The sequence below is a fragment of the Neurospora hispaniola genome, assembly GCF_033458365.1.
Source record: "Neurospora hispaniola strain FGSC 10403 chromosome Unknown B0T23scaffold_5, whole genome shotgun sequence".
NCBI classification, from domain to species: Eukaryota; Fungi; Ascomycota; class Sordariomycetes; order Sordariales; family Sordariaceae; genus Neurospora; species Neurospora hispaniola.
Window position 1 is genome coordinate 3,168,169 of NW_026944410.1, and position 23,503 is coordinate 3,191,671.

The window sequence follows — 23,503 nt, forward strand, 5'->3', positions numbered from 1 at the left end:
ACTGCCATGGGTAGACAACGAATTGTTCCATTGGTGAACATTTCAGAAATCAATGTGGTTGTTTGCGTGCGGTCAGATGGATGGATGGACGGATGGATGTTCTCGTACGAAGAGGGAGAGGTTGTGGTGGGGGAAGATGTACAAGTAGAGCTAGGTGGGTATGACGTCATTACCACAGCTACTTCCCGTCAATTCCTTGTGTGCGTAATGTCATTCATTCAACTGCCAAGCTACAGCGGGCTTGGAACTAACAAATGCAAGCAGCACCCACCCACCCACGACCACTCACTGCTGACTGCACAACATCGGTTCACTCCGGCTCGCTCCCTGCCGTCTACACTAGTTCCACACTCATTCTCTCTCGTTCTCGGCCTTGTGTTGTCTCAAGGTGTTGGTCTGGACCTTTGCGGGATGATGTTGGCAAGCTGTGGTTGTTAGAGGTACCGACAAAGTTATTTCAAAAGAAAGAATGACAGGGAAAGACTGTGTAAATCAAACATACACGGCTTGTTCATTGGGGCGCGCTGGTGTTGAGGTTGTGATTGGCCTGTCCTACATGTTCAAAACTACGTCTTTGCTTGCTCCCCCATATTCCCCCATGTTGTCTTCCACCATGTCATTCAGACAACAAGGTTTTACCGTGCGCTTCGAGAAGCTGGTAATCATCACCACTGAGCCTGAACTATAATGCAATGTATCCAAACTACATGGTAAGGTAGACAGTCCACATCACACATGTAAACATCCAATGCAACGTGGAGATACCGGTGGATTAGAGACCAATGGCGTACACAGTATATGCAGTGATGAGAATATGGAAGCGAAGAAGGAATCACGGTATGATGGATGAAAAGACACAGATGTTGTGTGTACACCAAATGTATGTGAAAATGCTTTGTTCGATTTACGCCTTCATATTCCCAAAACGAGTTCATTTCCATCCATCCATCATCATGTTCATGTCCATGTCCATAACCATACCCATAACCATATCAAAACCATTCCCTTTCCATATCCCTTTTACACCTAAACCCCAAACATGATAACAACCAAGTAAACAGTAGCTTAACCTCCCATAACCCAGTATCCATCTTATGCTCTTCCCATCCATCTAACCACGCTAGGTAACTAACTAACAAATCCCCAACCCCAACCTCTCCACCGCATACCCCGGCCTTCCCCCAACCGTAGGCGTATCCATATCCATATCCGTATCCATATCCGACGAGTGGCATGGCTGATCCACACTTGCTCCTCGCTTACCACCATTCACTTTCAAGTAGTTCATGTAGACGTTGTTGTGGTTATTGTTCCCATGTTGTTCCTCCCCATCCGCACCACCACCACCACCAAACGTAGACTCGTTATCACCAGCAGGGTCATCATCATAGCAAACACTGCTCGCATCCGACATCTCCACGTCCCCGTTGTACACGGACGAGGTGTCAAAGACAGAGTCCTCAGACAACATGGACTCGGCTTGGGACATGATGCTCGTCATGCTGGTGACGGATTCCATGCTGGGGGTGTGGGGTTCAATGTGAGGGAGGGTGGGTTCAGGGGTGAGTGTGGCGCGGGACGACTGCTGCTGCTGATGGGGCTCGGATTGCTGATGTTGCTGGGGTGGTGGTGGTGGTGATTGTTGTATTTGTGTTTGCTGTTGCTGTTGCACCAAGGGCAGTGCTGGAGCAGCAGCAGCCACGGGCGTAGACACTGCAGGTACAACAGGCCCAGGAACAGCCAAAGTCGACATGGAAGAAGGAGGCAAACTCAAAGCAGGCCTTAGCCTCCTCCCGCTGCTAGTCGGCCCCGGCACCGGCAACTGGGGTATTTGCAATGCCACAGTCGCAGCCGCAGCCGCCGCCTTGTTCCCAGTAACAACAGTCTGTACCGACTGCGCCTGCGTCTGCGCCCTCGTCCTCGCCCTGCTTGGCGGCACAGGCACCGCCAACACCGGCACGCCCACCATGGCCTCCTTTCTTTCAGCAGCAGCTACCGCGTTCGATAGCTCCGGCCTCGCCGTCCACGGCACCACCGGACTCCCGCACTCCTCCAGTTCCGCGTCCTCGGCGTCCTTCCCGATCGTCCACACCCACCTCCGCTTCTTCTCCCTTTTCTTTCCTTGCAAGCCGCGGTTCTTGCGTATCCCCCCGCTCGTCGGCGAAAGCGAGATGGGCGTCGACGCGTGCATGCCCGCCATGCGCCTGCGCATCTCCTCATAGGGTCCCGGAGTCTGGCCCCCGTCGCGGGTCTCGTTGCCGCCGGTGTAGGCCATGGTTTGGTCTAGCAGCTCCTCGCCCTCTGATGAGGAGGAGCATGATGACGAAGAGGACGATGAGATGGATCTAGCCCCCGTGGGCGTGGTGGGCGTCCCAGAGTCTTCGGCCAGCAGGTCCACGTGCGACTTGGTGTACTTGCTCGTGGTAATGGTCTCGCACAGCGGACTGTGGTAGGCCACCCGCCGAGCGGCCTTTTCCTGGAGCCGGAGCGACTGCCGTCTGGATGAGTTGGGGGATTGGCAGGTTAAAGGTGCAAGAGGGCTGTTGCGAAGGATGCTGCGGAGGGAACGCGGGTGGGTGTAGGGGAGCTTGACGTTGGATGGAAAGGTGGTTCGCCTCCTGGGCGTTTCTGAGCAAGAAGCCATCTCTGATGCTTGTGAGGTGGTAGTATTGATGCAAAGTGACGGCTGTGCCATGCTGTAGTTGTTATTTGTGTTGTTGCTGGAATCAAAGGTGAACACGCGAGGGCCGTTCTGCTCTTGCGGCTGGGCGGATAGTGGTGGTGTCGCCGTCATGGCACTAGGGAAAATCATCTGGCTTTGTGCTGTTGCAATGGCAGGTGACATTGGTTGCGCCGTCAGAGGAGTGTCGAGATATGGGCCCAAATAAGGCGTTTGTAGACGACGGTCCTTGGATACTGCTGCTCCGCCATTTTGGCCAGCCTCCTGGGTTTGGAGGCGCAGCATCGGCTTCCCCCCTGATAGCGCTGTTGCCGGGGCATGCTCCTGGATTGGCGTCGACCTATCCACAGCGGTGGCGTAGACATTCGACAGCGTGTTGAAGGCTGTAGGAGACTTGACATCCACGGCGGCGGCCAGCGTCCTGGATGTCCTGACACTCGAACCATTAAAGGTCTTGATCTGAAGGGAAAGCCTTGGCCTCTTGGGCGGGCTGCTGGGCTGGGATTGATGAGTCGACATTTCCAGAATGTCGGGTTGGTTTCTCACTCAGTTTGTTCCGGTTCCCGTGCTTGCTTCTCTCGACCCTTGTTGATTATAACAGTTTGCAATGCAAGTGCTTCCTTCGAGAGAGAGAGAGAGGCAAACCAAATTCCACAGAGTCGTCAAAGCCCACCAACTGAGCAACTGGCAGGCTGGAGACCCTCTTTGAGGAATCTAGAACCGGTAAAGCGAAAAACAACAGAGAAGAATAGAAAAAAACGTGCGTAGGGGAAGGGGGGATGCCGAGGGGGGACACGGGCGGCTATATAGAACGGTAGTAGTATAGTAAATGATGTGACATGATGGGCCCAACGAGCAGCAGATCCTTTTACGTGTGCCGGATAGTAGTGTCACTATGTGGTACGGGTGCGTGCTGGTGGCGACGGCGGCAAGTATGTAGGGTGGGCGGGAGGGCTGGCGGATCAGGGAGGGCAACTATTGACGGACGGGAGACCAGTCGTTGCCAGTTGGTGGTAGATGAGTTAGTTAGGTTGGTGAAAGATACTGTACACTAGTCTATGTTGTAGTGTGGTATGAACATATGGGAGAGAGGGAGGTCTGAGGAGGGGAAGCGTTGTGGAAGCGCCATGAGCCATGCTCCTCCCATGCTCCTCCTCCTCCTCCTCACACACACAACACCCGCCTAGCAACAACAACAACATTCTGAACCAACGGAGGACACACTCCTCGAAGCCCCGTCGCCGCGCGGTCCGTCATCCATGTCCCCGTCCTCGAGGCTATCCTATCCACACGCATGCTCCGACGGGAAGTCTAGGAAGAGCTGGTGAACCCGAAATCGCACAGTAACCGGCAACACCCAACCGGTTCATTTCTGTTTGTCTGGATCGATCCAGTCGTGTGTGATGTATGACAAGCTCACAACTCACAAGAAAAGCCCCTCGGCCCCCCCTCCTCAGTACTTCCAGCTGGGCGTACAATCCCTTCCATTTCCCCTCTATTCCAATGTTCCTCGGTGACGACGACAAGGATATGGGGAAGAAAAGAAAAAAAAAAAAAAAGAACAGAACAAGGGAACGCAAAGGATGGTGACACCACTGTGAACGCAGACGGACAAAGGTCTGTGGTTGGTTGGTTGGATTTAGGCCCCCTCTTCACCACCACGCCTTCGTCCACCAACTGTCCACCACCACAGTCCATCACCAACTGAACCCCCCCGGCTCCCCTGTCGATGCCTTGTGTATGGTGCAGGCGCAAGCGCCCACACTGACCAATAGTAGCCACAGATTTTGGGATGCGGACGCTATGCGGGTACAAGTCACATCGCGTCTAATTCTTATTTTATACATAGAAACCGCACTTGGCCGAATTCGGGAGGTGGCTTGGAGGATGGGCGGCCCATCTTCGACACCTCAAGTCCCATCAGTTTCCTGTTTATCGGTTGGATCTTCGAACTGATAGGCGCCGCAAGCTGAGACTCCTTCCCAGGGATCCTCACTCGGTTCTCGCCGCCGCCGCCGACAAATACATAGCTTCAGAGAGAGACACACATTGCGGTGGAATGCCATGTTTCCCGCTGACGCTGCGTGTGTGGATGAATCAATCGTCTTTTGCCATCCAATTCTGCTCACGAGTCGACTTTATAAACGCTCATCTTCTCCTAGACTCCGGCGTCGTTAAACCTGTGGCATCGACTTTTTCTTTCCCTTTCCCACAGTATGTCCCCACATGGCCAAAAGTCGACCCAGTCTTTTCCCTTTTTTTTTTCTTTTTTTTTTCGCCGAGGTAGAAAAGGGTTAGAAAGATCAGATGGTCATGAGGGCACATCATCTTCATTCGCCATCAGTGCAGTGTAGGATTACACTAGATGTCCTCGTGTTTAAAAATACTTACCTACACTCCATAGGCATGTGAACAGGAACGGAATATCCTTACGTTAGCACGCCTTCGCCAGAAAGGAGAAGAAGAAGAAGAAGAAGAAGAGGTGGAAGTTTCCAAATTTGGCATCACAGGTGCACTGGAAGGTGAAGAACAAGTGAAGACCGAAAAAAAAAAAAAAAAAAAAAAAAAAAAACGTGCTGTCCAGGCCTTGTGTTCGTTGTCTGGGCACGGACACGACGAGGGGCGAGACCTTGGGTTGGGGAGAGACAGCCGAGCCGAGAGACAACCACACCACCATCACCACCACCACCACTACCACCGATATACATTGACTGACGACGGATGAACCCTACACTATAGCTTCGGATGCGGCTGAGATCCACATACATAAGCAGACCAGACAGAGAGATCCGTACACAAGATACGGTGTCAACTGTCGGACGAGTGAGCCATCCAATCCCCCCCAAATCTTCACTCCATGTCCCAACGTGTAAAAACCCATGGCGTTATCATGGCTATTTTCCTTTCTTCCGTCGGGCCGCAGTGCTTAAGTCAATGCGAAGAATCTACATACACTAAGGTAGGAAGTCGATGGAAGGCCACGTAATGTACGATTACGTCTGTGGGCGTTGATGACGGACAGGGAATAATAATAATAATAATAATAATAATAATAATGACGAAAGCGCAAAAAGAGTGAAAGAAAGTACCACCGGACCGGATGGCTTACTTTCCTGTGGCGTCGTTGTCGTCGTTGTTGTCGTCGTCGCATCGTTGGTTCCAGCCTATCCAGCTCAAGCATAGATAGTTATCGGTTGCCCAAGATGGGAAAGTTCCGATATGTCTTCCAGCAGTCATGATTTGAGGGTATCTTCATCGCAAGTCGGGAGGCCGAAGCTCCGTCTGACTGCTGAGCATGTGGACTACCTACTCCCGCCATCCAGCCTGATTACTCTTTTCCGCCGAACGCGCCGATGAAATCCGACCAAGCTTCTATTTCAAGCACAGACGATTTGACCGCTAAAAGGGTTCGCTGTGTGTGCTGTGCAAGTGTTCCGCATGTCCTGACCACGTGGCTGGACGAGCCGCATTCGTTCATGACTTGTTATCTGCAGCTATCTCCAGCGGGCCGGATAAATCGACTGTGTGCCCAGATAGATCCCCTGTGTGGGGGCCGCCCGACCAATGGCAAACCATGTCAGCGCCCGCCAAATTTGCTAGCGAGCAACATCGTGTGACATCTCTGTACCTCAGCAGTAACGATTGAAGCAATTGAGCACATCGCCGTCGCCGTCATTATTTACTATCGAGCCAGTGAGTGTGGTGTTGAGGGGGTCATACTTATCGAGATTACTAACCGTGCGCTGTAGAAATGCCTGAAGTTATCGATCTGACTGCCTCCTCCCCAGCGGGCTCCCCCATACTCGCGCGCGCGCCCAGTCCGACCCCCTCAATTGAATGGATCAAGACTGAACCGCGCGACGATGACCACGAGTTTCTCGATATCAACGACCTCATCAAAGACGAGAAGCCATCTCCATCTCCAGCTCCGGCCCCAGCTCCAGCGATCCCCGTGTTCCACCGCCGCCGTCGCTCCCCCTCAAGCTCCTCGAGCTCGTCGTCGTCGTCGAGTTCTTCCTCGGACCAAGACAAAGAGACAGAGAATGAGGAGGAGGTTGGCAAGAAGGAGCCCGCCCTCGCCGAGCTTTCTTCTCGCCAGTGGACCGACGTCGACGCCGCCGTCAGAGAGATCAGTGACATCGCCAGACAACTCGGATTTGGTGTTTCTAAGAACCGTGCCAGTAACTACCGGACAGAGGGAGCAACTCGGTTCCCTTGTCGGTACGATATCGAGTGTGTTATGGCGAAGAAGCGCGGGGGCAAGAAACGCGACAACGACGCCCCGCTCCAAAGACCGTTGGCAGCGAGTATGAAAAGAAACTGTGAGTGGCAAGCAAAGCTGGTATTCAGCACCAAAACCAGGGTATGGCAGTTTACCCTCATGAGGGGAGACCACAGCCATCCCCTCGACCCCAACAGCGCCAGTTATCTCGCCGTCAATCGTCGCCAACACCGCACAGAGGAGGTAACCGCCAGTATCCTTCGGTTGGCCAAGCAACCAAAGACTTCCTCGTCAGACATCGCGTCTACTATCCGTGACGAGTTCCCTGGTATTGCCATCACGCAACGCGACGTACTCAACGTACTGGCGGCCAACAGAACGAAGCAAGCGGGTGCCCTCACACCGACCCAACAATTTCTCGACCGGTTACAGTCAACAGAGGGGATTCATCATGAAGTCTACCGTCACAACGGCGAGGAGTTTGGTCTGATTGAGAGAATCTTTTGGACTTATCCATGGTGTATTGACCAGTTGAGGAAGAATCCCGAAGTCATGAGCTTGGACTGCACGTACAAAGTCAACAAGTTCGACATGCCTCTCCTTCAAATATGTGGGATAACGGCCATGCATACGACTTTCAATATCGGTTATTGCTTGTTAAGTGGCGAGAAGGAGGCATGCTTTACATGGGCATTTCAGCAAATCGATGCCATGCTCTCAAAGTATGGTATCCCCCAGCCTCTAGTCATTGTCACCGACTACGATAAAGCGTGTAAGAGAGCTTGCCGGGCAGTCTTCCCCATAACCCAGCACCAGATCTGTCTCTGGCACGTGATGAAGAACGTTGCCTTCAACGTCAAAAAGAAGTGGGAGGGTAGTCTTGAGGGTACAGCGTTGGGTAACCGTGGCAGTGACGGGAGTCATCTCCGTGAGGATCACCATCATATGGATATCAACCCCGCCAACGAAGACTCTACTGCTCGCCAAGTCGCCGCCCAGTTGTTGAATGGAGATGACCGGAATCACCACCTCGAGTCAGGGACTAAGAATCCCTTCATTCAACCCATCAACGGTCGTGCCCCCCATGGTTCAAACCGTGAATGGATCGACAACGCGGATGGGATCTTAGCCGCGTGGAGGGCAGTGGTGTACTCTGATACAGAGGAGGGATTCTACCAGCAATGGCGGGTGTTGTTGAGGGAGTTCCCCAAGCAAAAAGGTACGATTATCACATCTTTCTATTATTATCTGTATAATTACTAATCCCTCTTTTTACAGCCATAACCGACTACCTTCTCTACGTTTACCTCCCGTTGAGGTACGAGTTTGCCCATTTCGCCATCAGATCATACCGCAATTTTGGTATACGAGTAACCTCCCGCACAGAAGGTGCCCACGGCGTCTTGAAAGCACTACTCAAGAATCGTCGTATTGATCTCAACCAGTTACTGGGCGCCATCACCGAAACCCTCAAGCGGTTGAAAGAGAACTTCACGATCAAATACACGTATCAGATCTCAAAAGACGTGGCGAAGTTCAGGCATACTGCTCTGGCGGACTTGAAGTTCATCACCAGCTTCGCTTGCCTTGAGTTACTCCAACGGCAAGCTCAACTGGCCAGTGATAATCTCAAGCGCTCACAGTCTGACTTGGAGGGACTAAAAGCAAAGTGCTCTACCCACTTTACGAGGCAGTATGGCTTACCCTGCTGGCACGGGATAATTGATATCGTACGGTTGAACGGTACCATACCTCAAAGTATGGTCGATAAGCACTGGTTGCTCAAACCAGACACGGTAAATAAATATCCCTCTCTTAAATATCATTTATCTAGTGCGCTTACTAACCGTGTCTTTTACCAGCCGTTGTCTACAGAGTGGCTGTCACTACGTAGGGAGAGAGACCCTCTCCCAGTTGTCACCAACCGCTGGAAGGCTCGCAACGGTGCCCAGCCCATGCCCGCCATGCCCGCGCTCCCTCCTCTCCCCTCCTCCAGCGTTAGATGCGATCCATCTCATGATGCCCCCCCCAAGGCTTCACAGCCTCCCAAGAAGAAGAGGATGACCAAAGCAGTACTGGCCAGTCAGAGGGAGCAGGAGGCAAAAGCGGCGGCAGAGAGCGCGAGGCTGGAGACAGAGATATTGAAAACACAACTCCAGGAGTTGAGAGAGTCACGGCAAAGAGAGGCACAGCTGGAGGCACGGCTGCGAGAGCTCACGAGTCAACAACAACGAGCTCAACCCCCGCCGCCGTCACCAGTATACCAAGGGTATCAACAACAGCAATATCACCAGCCCACCCGCCAGCTGATGATGCCCCCCCCTCCCTCACAGCAGCCGCTGTATCTAAATCCTTACCAGCCGCCACCATCTGGCCAACAGCAGTCCCAACAGCTGTACTGGTTCTCCCAGTCGAGCCAGCAGTACCAACACCAGTAGATTATATATACCAGTATAAATATAAACTCTACGATTTCAGCATATTCATGTAAATCAGCATCTCAGAAAGCCTCGTCTGTGTAAATCCTTGTGCAATTTTGGTGTGGATGTTGCACACATGTCATTTTGGTGGAAATTTGGCGGGCGAGAACATGGGTGAATCATTGGCCAGACCGGTTCCACACAGGGGATCTATCTGGGCACACAGTCGATTTATCCGGCCCGATCTCCAGTGGGATTGGTACGTTCAAATATAGATGAGTGGATGGTTAGCTTCCTTTTGCTGCGGTGGACGATCAAGTCTATCCCGTGATTTTGCTCTGCCATAATGTCAGATCATGACTGAAAGACGATTCTTTTTTTTTTTTTTTTTTCCTATTATTACAGTCGGTCGTAACTTGGGTATTGAGCGGTGATCTGATTGCTTGCTGCCACGCCGCCAAAGCCAAGTTCTCTCGTTTCATACCCAAGAGTAGGTAAATAGTAGAGTGAGAAACGGACTCCCTTTTCACAACAAGCTCCGATGCAGCTTGACATTCGCAATCTGGCGATCCTTGAACGTCTTCTCCTCCCCTTCCTTCCAGTATTTATTCGGTCTAATGCCTTGCTCCCGCCACTTCTTGGGCGGCTTCACGCCCAACTCGGCATACCTCTGCCAAATCTGCTTTCCACGCTTGAACCACCTCTCCTGGCGCTCAATCTCCTCTTCCGGGTCCGGCCGCCACTTGCTCTTGAGGATCCTGCGGATCGCCTCGGGCGACACCTGGAACTTGTTGGACAGCACTTCGGTCGTGTACTCCTCGGGGAACTGCTTATGCAGCGCCCGAATGCCCTCCAGCGCGTCGGGCGACAGCTTCTTGAGCGGCTTCCAACCCTCAGGGAACTTTTCTTTCAAAGCGTTCTTCTGGTGTTGCCAGCTCTCTCGCCTGGGGTGGGCCGGGTTGTGCTTTTTGGGCTCCTCGAGTGACGCCCTCAGCTTTTGCTGCTGTTGCTCTTGCTTCCGCGCTTGCCTCTCGGCCTCGTCGGGCATCTCTTTGCCCATTTTGGCATAGAGTTCTCGACGCTCCTCTTCTGGTAGGTCTCTCCACCTGTTCTTCTTCTTTGTAGGCTCTGTGTGGTCTCCTTCTTCTTGCGATGTGTGCGCTCCATGGTCTCGCCTGGCTTTTTTCAACTCTCGAGGCTTGTGGTCTTGACGTCTTGGAGGCTGCTCTCCCATCCAGTTCGGGTTGGCAGGGGCATTGGTTTTTCGGAAGAGCAGTTTCGGGGCTTTCGGTTTCTCTGTGGCCGTTGATGCCTCCTCGGAGACATGCTCTGTGGAATCGCTACGGGCAGCGCGCGTTGTGTGTAGAGATCGTGTATGGAAAGGTAGAGATGTAGTAATTTGCCGGTGGAAGCCAGGAAGCGCTCTTGGGGTGACTTGTTGAGATGAGGGTACTTGGATGTTGGCGACGTTTCGCACAAAGATCCGCAGCGCGGCGGTGTTGCAAGAGCAACTCATTGTGATATGACGGGCAGTAATATTGAGGATAAGGTAGAGGTGATTGTTTGGGTAGTCAAATTAATGGCGGCTCGATGGGAGAAGAGCCTGAGGTGAGCGCGATGGCTTCAAGTCTTGCGGTTCTGAAATTGTCCAAATGATGGCGACAAGGAAACGATGATAAGATATCGACGTTGGCGGTTTTCGAAAAATTTCCCCAGGGTCCTCGGACGCGAGAGGCCTTGCTTGCTTGCCTGCCCACTGAAACTCATCCCTATGGGGCATTCTGTTAGCGTGCATCGGTCTCAGCACTAGCGCCCCACCAGCCCCGTTTTCCTTATCTGTTATAAGTCTTATCAGTACCTTAACGCCTCACCCGACTGCGTCAACTCTGGTTGCTGACAGTTTCTAGCATCGTTTACTTTGTGTAACCTCAAGCTTGAAGCTATCGTGGTCGTCTCAACTAAGACCGGTGACACTCTTCACTTTTATGTTGATGGCTTTAACTCCTCACCATAACACAAGAGGACCGTGGACTGCATCTGGCCTCGGGCCATGCTGGGATGTCTTCCCTTGAGATCACCAAAATGTGGGGAAGATGGCATCAATGAATCCCTCAACCATCATGGTTCCACGGCATATAACCATAACTTGGAGCGGGGAAATATGTCAAGTGAATATCTGCATAGTACAGCTTACCGTTACTGGTTGACAGACAAAGTAGTTACCAAAACAACTTATTCTACTCCGGCTCTTCTACCCTACATCGACGTGGACATCGCAGTCCCGACTATTGACAGTGAAGATCTCACCGAGAAAAACGACCTGTTACCCCAACCAGCTCTTGGTATTTGATATCATATTGATCTCATCCCAACGAGGCCATAGTTAAACAATCCTGTCTCTTATCTTCTCGGCTTTCTCTCCCTATTTAGGTTTCTCAATGTCAACAAAGACAGACAAGTTCGCCTAGTCAAGCTTCCAAGTGGAAAATGTCTCCTCGAAATTGTCACAACTTGAGTCTCTGCTTAAAGAGCTTCGAACCCCATCTGATCACGACTCCGGCCTACTGTTTACATCTCGACTTTACACTTTAAAGTCTTGTCCAGAAAGTAACCCCTAATTCCATTGACCTACAACAACAGACACCTACCGCAACATGTGCTCCAACAACAACAACAACAACCCCAACCACAAGAACATCTGGGGCTACACCTTCGACTGGACCCCTTCCCACCTCACATCCACCGACCTCCACCCTCTCACCCTCTCCTACGACAAACTGACCAACGACTGTCTCGACGAATTCGACGCCCTTGGACTTACCTCCTCCTCTGACCCTTCCCCTTCCCCTTCCCAAAATAGCCATCAATGCCCCCTCCACCACCACCACCACCACCACCAACCCATCGACTTCCTCCACCTCCTCCAAACTTACCACCACTCCTCTCCCTCCCTCTCCACCCTCTGGACACACCTAACCACCATCCCCGCCTGGGTCTCCTACCCGTCCATCGCGCGCGGCCAAGCGGTCTTCTACCGGTACGTCGGGCCCGCCATTACTTCTTTGACTTTCCATTCTCTCTTGGGGGGGGATGGCTTCAGCGCGTGTGGTCGAGACACTAGCAAGAACAGGGGGATTCGGGACGCGAGTGGCTAGACGGAGATTGCTGGAGACGTTTCAGCATATTTTGGATGTTACTGAGGGGGTGGGGTCGATGAGGCCTGGTGGTGGTGGTGGTGATGGTGATGAGAGTGGTAGTGATGGGGGAATGGGATGGAAAAGTACGGTGTGAGTGAGGTTTTTGCATGGGATGGTGAGGAGGAGGATCATGACTTTGGCTGTTCAGGATGATAGGGATGGGAATGGAGGAAAAGGAGGAAAAGGAGGAGGGAAAAGAGGGTACTGGGACACGCAAAAATGGGGAGTTCCAATTAACGACCTCGACAGCATCGCCACCATTGCCTCCTTCTCCTCGGCCCTCATCTGGATGGGCCTACCCCGTCAAGGCATCTTTTTGACCTCACAAGAGATCAACGACTACTTGGCCTTGTGGCGATACGTCGCTTATCTTATTGGCGTGCCCGACACCATCACTTTACCCTCTTCTTCCGGTGGGCAACAGAAAATCACGCCCTTTGGAAGCGCCCAGGAAGCCAAGGTGGTGATGGAGTCAATCGTGCTTTCGGAACTCAGCCACCCCAGCGAGACGTCCGCCGTGCTGGCCAACAACATCATCGCCTCCCTAGCGAACCAGCCACCCTTGCGCAGCTCCGAGTCGTTCTTGCGGGCGCAGGCGTACTGGTTGAATGGTTCCAGTCTGTGCAAAACCTTACGTATCCCAAAGCCGGGAGTGTGGTATACCATGTTGGTTATCAGTCAGTGTTTGTTTTTTATGGTGTTTTGCTATTCAAGGCAGGCGCATTATCTTTTGTTGAAATGGGTCCCATCATGGGGTGGTGGACCCCAAAATGATGGGACTGAAGTTGTTACTGGGGAGGAAAGGTATAAGAGGGTGAGAAGGTGGATGAGGAACGTGGTTGTTGAGATGGCAGGTGGGAAGGAGGCGGACTTTAGGTTTGAGTGGGTGCCGGAATGGGGAAAGTATACGGGTGCTGAGAGGGGCGAGGAGGAGGGAAGAGGTGGGAAGGGTAAGGGGAAGGGAAGGGGGAAAAAAGGTTGGAGGGACTGGATTACTAGCAGGAATGGTGGCTCGGAGTTCAGGAGTTTGAAGGCGTTATTGGTTGCGAGTACAGTCCTGGGGTGCCTTGTGTGTATTGGAGTTAAAGGGTTGTTGTTTGGAACGGCGCCGTTGTTTCGTCGATGATGGTTTAGGGGTAGGATGGGGCCCTATCATGATATCGGGGGAATAATGGTGATGAACTTGCGGAATATAGACCAACGAAAGGTGGAAGAGATAGCTAAAGCCATAGTCGGTTGTCCGCCATCACACCGTCATATCACTATAGAACAGCATAGATGTTTACATGCTAGAGTTGATATGCACTAGTTTGACTGTATCTGTGTACTATCAAATGCTCTCGGTCCATGAGACCTATGCTCCAGACTAGAGACCGGATAAAATCTTGCAAACCCAATTTTTGTTTACCCTTTACAAATATGCAAACATGCTTTGATAGTGCCCGTGACTTGCTTTCCTCTGACCCCATCCACTTTGTGCGAATGCTGGTAATGGTGAAGAATATGTTGCTCGTCCAGTATGTCCGGTGATACTAACACCTAAACGCCCACGCCCGCCAACCTTGACATCCGATTATGTGACTGATCCTTTCCTTGCGTGACAAAAAGTTGATAGAATATGATGAAGATCGTGGAAAGAGAGTATGAAAGAAAGAGAATAGAGTCGCTAATCAGCTTGTTCAAGCATCATGCATCAACTCGACAGGCGGCCTCGCGGTATGCGCAAAGATAGGTCTCGTCCTGGGCGAGTCTGACACAGGGCTCATGTCGATATCGCCATCGGCATCCGCCTCATCCGTCATATCGTCAACGGTGACACAAGGCAAGTCGACTGCCGGGCCGTTAGCCTTGCCATTGCTAGTCTGAGCCTTCTTGTCAGGCTGGAAGATGAGCGTCGAGCTGCGACTCCTGTTCTTCCTCGCACCCTCCTTGAAGTCGCCACCGGCACCGGGCCTGCTGCTGCCGCCATCGGAAGCCGGGGAAACGGGGGCCTTGACATCGGCATCAATGCCGTTGGGGTTGTTGTGGTGCCTCAGCTTGGCAAGGGCCTCGGCGAGATCCTCGGCGTGCACCATGGTGTTGGGGGCATCCTCCATGCGCTGCTCCCAGTCGTGGGGAGGGCTCGGGGGCGGGCTGATGAAGAAGAGCTTGCCGGCGTCGGGCAGAGCCAGATGCTTATCGGCGGCGGATACGTCGATGGGGGTGGGCTGGCCAAAGTAGACGCGGCAGCGCTCGCCGAGGATGGCCTCACCGTCCCAGACAGAGCGGACGGCAATAGCGGCTTGCTCGTCGAAGAAGGTGACGATGATGCGGCGGAAAGACTTGAGCGGCGACCAGGCGAAGATGGGTGCCGTTTGGCTGATGAGGTCGCGGATGGTCTGGAGGTTGTCGGCGGAGAAGACGTCGAGCGAGTTGATGTTTGTAAAGATGAGCGTGTTGGAAGGCGGCGTGGGCTGGCTGAGAGGAGGAAGGTTGGAGAGATCGAGGCTGAGAGACGAGCCTTTCCTCGAGGAGCGGCCGGTGGAGGATCGAGAGAGGGAAGCAGGGCGGAGATCGGGGGACTGCTGGAGCGACTGCTCGCTGGGCACTTGTTGCTGTTGTTGTTGGGGCTCCATCGTGATGGTTGTGGTTGTGTTGTGGTGGTTGGGAGTCGTGGATGTAATAGCGGCGGGGGGACTTGGCTAGGTATTCAATGCTCGAGAGTGGTGTAGTACTATGGTAGGATAAAAGCTCGAGTTGTTGAGGAGAAAAGGCAGGAGAGAGTTGGATGGGTATCCGAGATGTGTTTATATTTGCGGTGATGGTTGATGATGGGAAACGGAAGGTCGGGTTGTTGGAGGAACAGAATGGAAGGCAGGCAAGCACGCAGTTTAAGAGTCGTTGGCGATAACAGCAGCAGCACAGCGGAGTCGGCGTGCGTACCTAAGGAATGCAAGGCACGTTTGAATGCCCTCTGCGGTGAAACGGAAGAGGCGCCCGGGCGTGCATGCCGCCCGTGTGGATTACAATTTACAGTAGAGGTAGGTGATCACCCGCTGGGATGGGGAGGATGGAATCGCCGTACAGGGGGGGCGCGGACGGGGGAGGTACCTGGTAAGGCCAGCAAAGCCGCCCTGGAAGATGGGGTTCACTGGATGGTGATGGATGCTGGTTGGATGGCTGAGCACGTCTCTCCAGAGGGGGTGACATGTCTTCGCCAATTGTTCGTCTTGGTCATCAAGCATTAGGTTGGATCTGAAGTGTGCCAAGCTAAACCGTCCAGACATTCTATGGTAGTGTAGACATCCGGTCGTAACCTCCTCGCCACTTCGTGCTGTCAAAGTCTCATCAGCGAGACGCCTCCCTCCGCCCCGGAAGGGAAAATGGTTCGGAGAGGCCCAGACCTACCTACCTATTCAAACGCCCTATCCTACAACGAGGAAGTTGCAGACATAGGTGTTTTGCACAGCCTCAGCGGTACCTGCTCTGGACTCGGCGCCCATCCGGATCTTCACTCAACTTGCTGAGTCTTTTGTTCGGATTGCCCGGCGTGCGTCTCAGTATTCTTGGCTGTGGTGCACTAACATGGTTGCTGCGCATTTGCTAGGGGATCTGATGGGAATGTGGGATAGCGTGCCGGTGCACTGCATATCCCCGTTTGCACAGCAGTGCCTGCGAAGGGAGGGCTCCCAATCTGCAGCTGTTAGTGGATACTTAGGATCAGTACTCTTCAACAGCGGTAACCCCTGTATATTGCTAACATTCCATATCATCATTCAAGCTTAAATCTCAACCTCATCTCCGCCGCCATGCTCAGCACGCTGGTGACGAGGTTCCAGGTTTCGCCTGTCAACAACAACAACAACTCCCGGAACATATTGTGGGACATTGGATGCCAATGTTGAGGCTCCTGAGGCTCAGACTTGGCTTCGCAATTGGATTCCTATCATTCAGCACACGTGCAATCTCCACATTACCAGCCAGCCCCATGGACTTCCCTTGGGCTGTTCTCTCATGTGATATGGGCAAATATTGATGAAGAAGACCACAAAGCCACTCCCTCTCAGTCCATCAAAGCCTGTAAAAACCCCATAGTCTATATCCCAGCCCAATAACTGAACCCACCGCTATAATTGCCCCCCCGAAAGACCCCCCTATTTTCTCGAATTTTTTTACTCAGCCTTCACTGTTGGGCGTAGTCAGAGGGCTCTGCTCTGGGGCTAGACAATTCCAACGACTACAACCCAGAACCCAACTAAGACAAGACATCCCGGTTGCCATATGATGATATTCCAAGACACAAAGTGTAGTCATTTGGACAACGCCAACAGAAACAGGTTAGTGCCTATAATGTAATGTACCTAGATTTCTCTTTCTTCCGATCGATGAGGATCCGATTTCTCCAGCCAGACACTACGGGTACCTCAAAGTTGGGACGGACAGTTAACTAAAGTGAACTGAAAAGAAAACTACTCCGCTCTCTTTTGCACAGCCCCCTTTTCCCCCTCTTCTTCTTCTTCTTCTTCCAACAACCTTGAACAGCTACAATAGTGTAGGTACCTCCCTAGACCTGGTAGCACTTAATAACATTCCCAATGACTTTCATACTCTCTCTCTCTCTCTCTCTTTTACAACTCCATTCGATTCGATTGGAGTCCTCAAACCTGAGCCCTGTCTGTACCTGTACCTTTATGGCGAAAAAAGCAAGGCAATTAACGAACTTATACCAGGGCATAACATCAGGTGGCGCCACACAAAACGTATCATATGTAATTCGCCTTCATATGAGGCTTGACGGCACCTCGGGAGATTGGATACAGCAAGGCGCAGCAGCAAAAAAAACCTAACCAGCTGAGGTTTCCAGGAAGATGAGATCAAATTGTTGAATGTCCAGCATCTCAACATAACACACACCTTAACACTACCTTATCCTACCTAGACGTACTTACGTACCAAGTAGGTAGGCAGGCAGTTGGTATGTACATTAACATAGTTAAGGTAGCACGTACATATTGTACTTGCATGTATGTAATCCGGGGGTGGTGGTGTCGAGGTACAGTAGTATGTGGTGTAGTATCCATCCCACTGGTACCTACCTACCTAGGTACATATCTTGGTACCTTGCCGTTGGGACTTCGTTGCTCTTTACGACAATTCCCCTCAGCCTCCTTCCCTTTTCGTCGTCAGCTACCTAGTTACCTACCTAGCTAATCATTGAAAATTATCTCTATCACTGCACTACGTAGTGTACAGTGCATGCACCAACCCTTTCGGCCTTGTCCTACTATCTATTAGGCCGAAGACACATCGAGAAGACCAACATACGTATCGGGGCCGTTTGTGGATTAGTCTACTCTTTTCCTCTTTTTTTTCTTTTTTTCTTTTCAGTCTGTGGGGGGTTTTGCCAACGTTATCTCCAATGACAGATAGATCGAGTAGTAGGTATGTGATATGCTGTGACCGTATCGTGGCTGAGCGGGAGGGGGGAAGTGAGGAGGAAATGGGCTTGGGTCACGGCGGTTTGGGATGGATATCGAGTACTCGGACAAAAGGTGGACATCATTGTTACTTACTACTATCTCGCCTGTGTAGTGTAGTGATATCAAGTGAACACGGTGTTCTTGCCCCAGGTTCATCTTTGGGGTTTTATCTTGATGACTAACATGAGATAGAGAACATGGGAGAGGAAAGGATTTGATATATGACAGACGACATGCGGTTCAATGATCTCAAACCTATGTGTAGACTAGGTTGTCACAAGACTTATAACCCAACTGAAGCAACATGTCGACGGGCATATACACACAATCAACGTACAGTTAACTTATCCAACAAGGCGTGAGAAAAGAATGAATGCATTTCCCTAAATAATATATATGACCCGACCAAAGTTAAACCAACGCAAGATATCACTCATCTTTTTGTTCCCATCAAACGCCGTTCATTAAGCCCTGTTCTTAACCCTTGACACGCACGTCTAGTCTATTAGCCAAACAGACATGAAATTCTTCCTCTATTCCGCATCCATAGCGTCCTCATCAACCTCCTGCTGGAGCGCCGCGGCATCCAGCAGAGGCGCATCCAGCTGCTTGGCACTCCGGGGCCACACCCTCTTGTACAAGCTGACGCCCACAGAGTCCTGAGGGTTGATGCGCCCGTCAAAGGTAGCCTTGAAGTAACCGTGGGTACCCAGCGCCTCCTTGATGAAACCGCTCCTGCCACGCCTGGTCCACAGAGGCAGAGCCTTGAACCACTCAACGTCCTCCCTGTTGAAGAACATGTAGCGGATGGTGACAATCTTCTTGTGGATGTGGTACGGGTGACCGGTCAGGATGGCGCGCTTGGCGACGACGCGCGATGTCGAGGGAGGCAGGGCAGTGCCGGTGGCGACGAGGCTGAGCGGCAGGTTGGAGACGGGCTCGCCATCTTCGTTAAGCACGGAGCCCGGCACTTGCCTCTTGAAGAAGAGGGTGGGTACAGCACCCCATGTGACAGGACCCGTAAAAGTAGCGACAGCCGACTGGCCGGGGTGCAGGTACCGGCAGTACTTGTGGACGTCGTTGGGAGTGTTGCCGCCCTGGGAGAAGAGCGGGTTGATGACGAAGCGGCGGGGACCGCACTGTATGATCAACTCCTCCTTGGCTTTGATGGGTGCGGCAGCGTCCGCGCTCAGGTTGATGAGGAAGTTGACAGCAGTCTTCTTGTACTCGTGCCTGAGCAGGGAGAACAGAGTGACGGGCTGGCTGGGGTTGTAGGATTGCTGGATGGTCGCGGGCACGTCCTTGAGGTAAACGTGGACGCGGGTACCAGGAGCAACACCTCCGACAAGGGCTTCCCTAGACGCCCTGATCTTAGAGGCCTGGTAGTCTTGGATCTTCAACAAGCGCTCCCAATCCTCTGGCTGGTATGCGCGGTCCTCATCCTCCTGCCAAGGGCTTGACCTCAAGCTCTTGAGACCTCTGTACTTGGCTAGACGTTCACGAGCAAGAACGTGGGGGTGGAGCTCGATCTCATCAGGGAACTCGAGATCATCCTGAGCCTCATCCCGCTTTTGCTTGCGGAAAGCCTCCAGTTGCTTGGCATCCTCATCAGCATCAGGTTGGATGAAGCCGCCCTCGGTTTGTGGGTACTCGGTTTGTCCGGCTTCTGTTGGCGCGTAACCAGCAAGACCCTCCTCGCCATCCTCTGGCCTGGCGGCCTCCTCCTCGTCGTCGTCCTCCATCTCGTCGTCCTCTTCCATGTCTGAGCCGGAATCAGACACATCGTCGTCCAGGTACCACGCAGCCTGGTACTTTGATGTACCCTTGGGAAGCTTCTTTGGCGCAGTATAAGCCTCAGGCTCCTCCTCTGAGAAGTAGTGGTGGTCGTCCAACAAAACACCCTTCTTTGAAGTCGTCATTGTGGTCATTCCGTCGTTCATTTCGTCATCGTCGTCGTCCTCCATGCGAACCTCCTCGGGCGCAAGGTCGACAAGATCATCGCGGTCGTCGGTAGGCTGGTCGAGAATCTCCTCAGTGCCCTCCTCCACGTTCATGCCCTCCTCTCCACGTTTCCTCCTGGCCAAGGGAGCTGCTGTGATCTTCTCAACCTGGAAGGTGCCCCAATCGCCAACCTGCACCAGGCGGTCGGCCTTCAAGCCCTTGCCCCTGACAACACCGGTAAGCACGGTAGACTCGCCAAACTTGACCTCCTCCACAAGCATCCAACTCCTCTCGTCTCTCCAGCGAATGCCCTTGGGTGTAGTGCTGCATAGCGAGCGCATGAGGTTGGAGCATTCCTGTCTGTTGTCGAGGCTGAAGACCTTATCCTGCTCGGGGTGGAAGTGGGTGATGTAGGACTTGAGAGACGCAAGAACGGAGAGTCTCTGCTTTTGAGGCTCGATCTTGTTGAGGCCCTGGACGACGGTGAAGAGAGTAGAGAGACCCTGGCTTTCAACGCTGCGCAGGATCAGCTCGCCAAGTTCATCAACCTCTTCCTGGGCGGACAAAACGAGAACGACATAGTCGGCGACTCTGGCGGCGTCCAGGCAGGCGGTAAGGTCGCGCTTGAGGGGAAAGTACTGGAGCTTCTGCTTGAATCTGTCGACGGGAACGCGGAATGCGCCCTCGGGCACCTCGGTCTCGATATCGATGCTGGAGTTCAGGCTCTTGATGGCTTCGGTGGCGTCACCGTCGCTGCACAGGGGGATAACGGCCACATTTCTGGGGGCGCCATCCTTGCCGGCGAAGATGGAAGTCTCCTGGAGATGTTCCTTGTGTTTTTGCAGCTGAAGCTGCTTGTTGCGGTTGCGACGGTCGAACTTGGACATGACTTGTTGGTGGGGGGTCTTGCGCACACCTCTCTCCTCGGCTACCTTGCCTGTAGAACGTTCAAAGTAGTGTTAGCGCTGTGTAGATGTTGTTGATCTCTTTATGTCTGCTCGGGCTCGATGCGCCAAAGTTGGGTGAAGTAGAGTATAGTTCAAGGCAATAACCTCGGCATGAGGCACGGTCTGATATGCAATCCGTACCTTTGGCAGCATTCCGGAGGGCACCCTTGGTAGAATGGCGTGACTTGAAGGGCTTGTTCGACGCCTTGGTCGTCGGCCGATGCGAGTGGCCGCTCACGGCGCCGGGCATTTTGCTGGAATCGCCGCCTGCTTTGAACCGAAAGGGGAGCGAGTTTGACGCCAGGATGGTTGACCTGAGGAGGCGCTAAAGAGAAGAGGCTGGGGGTTGAGACTGAAGAGAGATTTCGAGAACCTCTCTGGTCACAATCCGTCTATCGAGTATCGAATAAAGTGATGGGACAATGTCAATGGCGGGGCACTCGTTGCATTTTTTTGAGTTGTGCGAACATGGGCGGCCGTCTCGCTGCTTATCTTATCGGAATCTTGTACTCAGTGGAGCCAATGATCGCTGCGGAACAGCTGCCCCATCCAACTTTTTAGTGGGTCCGGTCCCAAAAAAGTTGTCGAGGAAACGGAGGAAACATTCAAAGTGCCAAAGCGAGGGACAGACACGGGCAAACCGAGAAACCGCCAGACCAATCCATATCCAGTCCCCATCAATATCCCGTCGCCGATCCAATTGTCCTTGCCCACCACACATATTACCCATCCCCATTGAGTCGCGTCGACCCATTGGCACCATGGAGACCACAGACAGGGCCGAAGTCTCCCTCTCGAGGGCAGAGCAGCCCAGCGGCGCCGTCGCCATCAACAACGTCCGGAGCGAGTTCCGATCAAAGGCCGAGGCCAACAAGATCCGCAAAGTCAAGGCAGCAGAGAAGTCGTACGGCCGTGGTCGCAAGATCGACGTCAAGAACGTCAAGGACAAAAAGCTCAAGCGCAACCTTACCAACCTCGAAGAAAAGTACCAGACGGCCACGCTAAAGGCCAAGGAGGCTGAGATCCTTCTCGAGAATGCCGGTGGTTTCCTCGAGGCTGAACATGAGCTTGTGAGTAGCTATGGATTGGAAGTCTATAGCCTCTTGCGCGATACTAACTGCGCTGGTCACGATAGGAACGCACATACAAGGTTCGCCAGGAAGACATCGTAAGCGAAGTCAACATCGAGGTCGCCCAGAAAAAGTTCGACCTGAAGCTCGACCAACTAGGACCCTACATTTGCGATTTCTCGAGGAACGGCCGGGATCTTATCCTGGCAGGACGAAAGGGTCATGTCGCTACCATGGATTGGAGAGACGGCAAGCTGGGCTGCGAATTGCAGCTGGGAGAGACCATCAGGGACGTCAAGTGGCTACACAACAATCAATACTTTGCCGTCGCTCAGAAGAAGTATACCTACATCTACGACTCGCAGGGTGTCGAGCTCCACTGCCTAAGGAAACACGTCGAAGTCTCCCACCTCGAATTCCTCCCCTACCACTTCCTGCTGGCCACCCTGGGCACAAACGGCCAGCTCAAGTACCAGGACACATCGACCGGTCAGATCGTCACCGAAATCGCAACGAAGCTGGGCACACCCGTTTCCATGACACAAAACCCCTGGAACGCTATTCTCCATGTTGGTCACCAGAACGGCACAGTAACGCTATGGTCGCCCAACTCGTCAGAACCTCTGGTCAAGCTCCTTGCCCACCGTGGTCCCGTACGATCCATGGCTGTCGACCGCGAAGGCCGCTACATGGTGACAACAGGACAGGACTGCAAGATGGCCGTTTGGGATATCCGCATGTTCAAGGAGGTCAACAACTACTTTACCCGGGCGCCTGCTTCGTCCGTCGCCATCTCAGATACCGGCCTTACCGCTGTTGGCTGGGGCACCAGGACAACGGTCTGGAAGGGTCTCTTCTCCAAGGAGAAGCCTGTACAAGAAAAGGTTCAGTCTCCCTACATGACGTGGGGCGGCGAGGGCAAGCGCGTCGAGCGGGTGCGGTGGTGCCCCTTTGACGATGTTCTCGGTGTCGGCCACAGCGAAGGGTTCTCGTCCCTCATCATTCCCGGCGCCGGCGAGGCCAACTTCGATGCCCTGGAAGTCAACCCGTACGAGACCAAGAAGCAGAGACAGGAGGGCGAGGTCAAGCAGCTGCTCAACAAGCTCGCGCCCGAGATGATTGCGCTCGACCCCAACTTTATCGGCAACCTCGATTTGCGGTCGGCGAAGCAGCGGGAGGCGGACAAGGATCTGGATGCCGGGCCGCCGGATCTGGAGGAGGAGATGCGCAACCGGGCCAGAGGCAAGAACAGCGCGCTCAAGAAGTACCTGCGGAAGCAGAAGAAGAAGAACATTATCGACGGGAAGAGGCTCAAGGCCGAGGAGATGTACAAGCAGATGCAGGAGAAGAACGGGGAGAGGCACAAGGAGAAGGTGGCCGAGCTGGGGCCTACGCTGGCCAGGTTTGCGAGGAAAGAGTAAAAAATGAAAATCGGTGGGAGTGGGGGAAGAACATACATGATGATACCCAGAATCAGCCACTTAATGAAACTAGAGACGGTCAGTCGACCGGATGCTGTGCTGATGATATATTTGTTCACTTCAAGTGCGTACGTGTATATGGATAT

At 53.0% G+C, this 23,503-nt stretch overlaps 8 protein-coding genes across 8 annotated transcripts; 4 read left to right on the plus strand and 4 right to left on the minus strand.

The window, feature by feature from the left end:
• Nucleotides 1-351: 351 nt before the first annotated feature.
• On the minus strand, nucleotides 352-3,199 carry B0T23DRAFT_429977 (uncharacterized protein; the record flags this gene model as incomplete). Its single annotated transcript, XM_062840218.1, has 2 exons — nucleotides 352-425; nucleotides 1,138-3,199. 2 exons carry the CDS (start codon nucleotides 3,197-3,199, stop codon nucleotides 352-354), a joined length of 2,136 nt encoding a protein of 711 aa, XP_062692151.1.
• Nucleotides 3,200-4,906: 1,707 nt separating this feature from the next.
• B0T23DRAFT_397032 (uncharacterized protein) lies at nucleotides 4,907-5,395 on the plus strand (the record flags this gene model as incomplete). The annotated part of the gene is made up of 3 exons (XM_062838271.1): nucleotides 4,907-4,963; nucleotides 5,085-5,202; nucleotides 5,265-5,395. The coding sequence occupies 3 exons, from the start codon at nucleotides 4,907-4,909 to the stop codon at nucleotides 5,393-5,395; spliced, it is 306 nt and encodes a 101-aa protein (XP_062692152.1).
• A 1,036-nt stretch (nucleotides 5,396-6,431) lies between these two features.
• Nucleotides 6,432-7,065, plus strand: B0T23DRAFT_397033 (uncharacterized protein; the record flags this gene model as incomplete). The annotated part of the gene is made up of 2 exons (XM_062838272.1): nucleotides 6,432-7,002; nucleotides 7,043-7,065. The coding sequence occupies 2 exons, from the start codon at nucleotides 6,432-6,434 to the stop codon at nucleotides 7,063-7,065; spliced, it is 594 nt and encodes a 197-aa protein (XP_062692153.1).
• Nucleotides 7,066-9,696: 2,631 nt separating this feature from the next.
• Nucleotides 9,697-11,240, minus strand: B0T23DRAFT_382887 (uncharacterized protein). The gene has a single exon (XM_062837363.1). It carries the CDS (start codon nucleotides 10,836-10,838, stop codon nucleotides 9,849-9,851), a length of 990 nt encoding a protein of 329 aa, XP_062692154.1. The 5' UTR covers nucleotides 10,839-11,240; the 3' UTR covers nucleotides 9,697-9,848.
• Nucleotides 11,241-11,498: 258 nt separating this feature from the next.
• B0T23DRAFT_413584 (uncharacterized protein) lies at nucleotides 11,499-13,812 on the plus strand. Its single transcript, XM_062839526.1, has 3 exons — nucleotides 11,499-12,363; nucleotides 12,437-12,609; nucleotides 12,640-13,812. The coding sequence occupies exons 1-3, from the start codon at nucleotides 11,977-11,979 to the stop codon at nucleotides 13,643-13,645; spliced, it is 1,566 nt and encodes a 521-aa protein (XP_062692155.1). The 5' UTR covers nucleotides 11,499-11,976; the 3' UTR covers nucleotides 13,646-13,812.
• Nucleotides 13,813-15,507, minus strand: B0T23DRAFT_382890 (Calcipressin-domain-containing protein). Its single transcript, XM_062837364.1, has one exon. It carries the CDS (start codon nucleotides 15,132-15,134, stop codon nucleotides 14,199-14,201), a length of 936 nt encoding a protein of 311 aa, XP_062692156.1. The 5' UTR covers nucleotides 15,135-15,507; the 3' UTR covers nucleotides 13,813-14,198.
• A 2,815-nt stretch (nucleotides 15,508-18,322) lies between these two features.
• B0T23DRAFT_174205 (uncharacterized protein) lies at nucleotides 18,323-21,301 on the minus strand. Its single transcript, XM_062832963.1, has 2 exons — nucleotides 21,008-21,301; nucleotides 18,323-20,856 (listed from the first exon to the last, which is right to left on the minus strand). Exons 1-2 carry the CDS (start codon nucleotides 21,114-21,116, stop codon nucleotides 18,512-18,514), a joined length of 2,454 nt encoding a protein of 817 aa, XP_062692157.1. The 5' UTR covers nucleotides 21,117-21,301; the 3' UTR covers nucleotides 18,323-18,511.
• A 63-nt stretch (nucleotides 21,302-21,364) lies between these two features.
• B0T23DRAFT_360833 (WD40-repeat-containing domain protein) lies at nucleotides 21,365-23,493 on the plus strand. Its single transcript, XM_062836268.1, has 2 exons — nucleotides 21,365-21,936; nucleotides 22,002-23,493. The coding sequence occupies exons 1-2, from the start codon at nucleotides 21,628-21,630 to the stop codon at nucleotides 23,355-23,357; spliced, it is 1,665 nt and encodes a 554-aa protein (XP_062692158.1). The 5' UTR covers nucleotides 21,365-21,627; the 3' UTR covers nucleotides 23,358-23,493.
• Nucleotides 23,494-23,503: the final 10 nt, after the last annotated feature.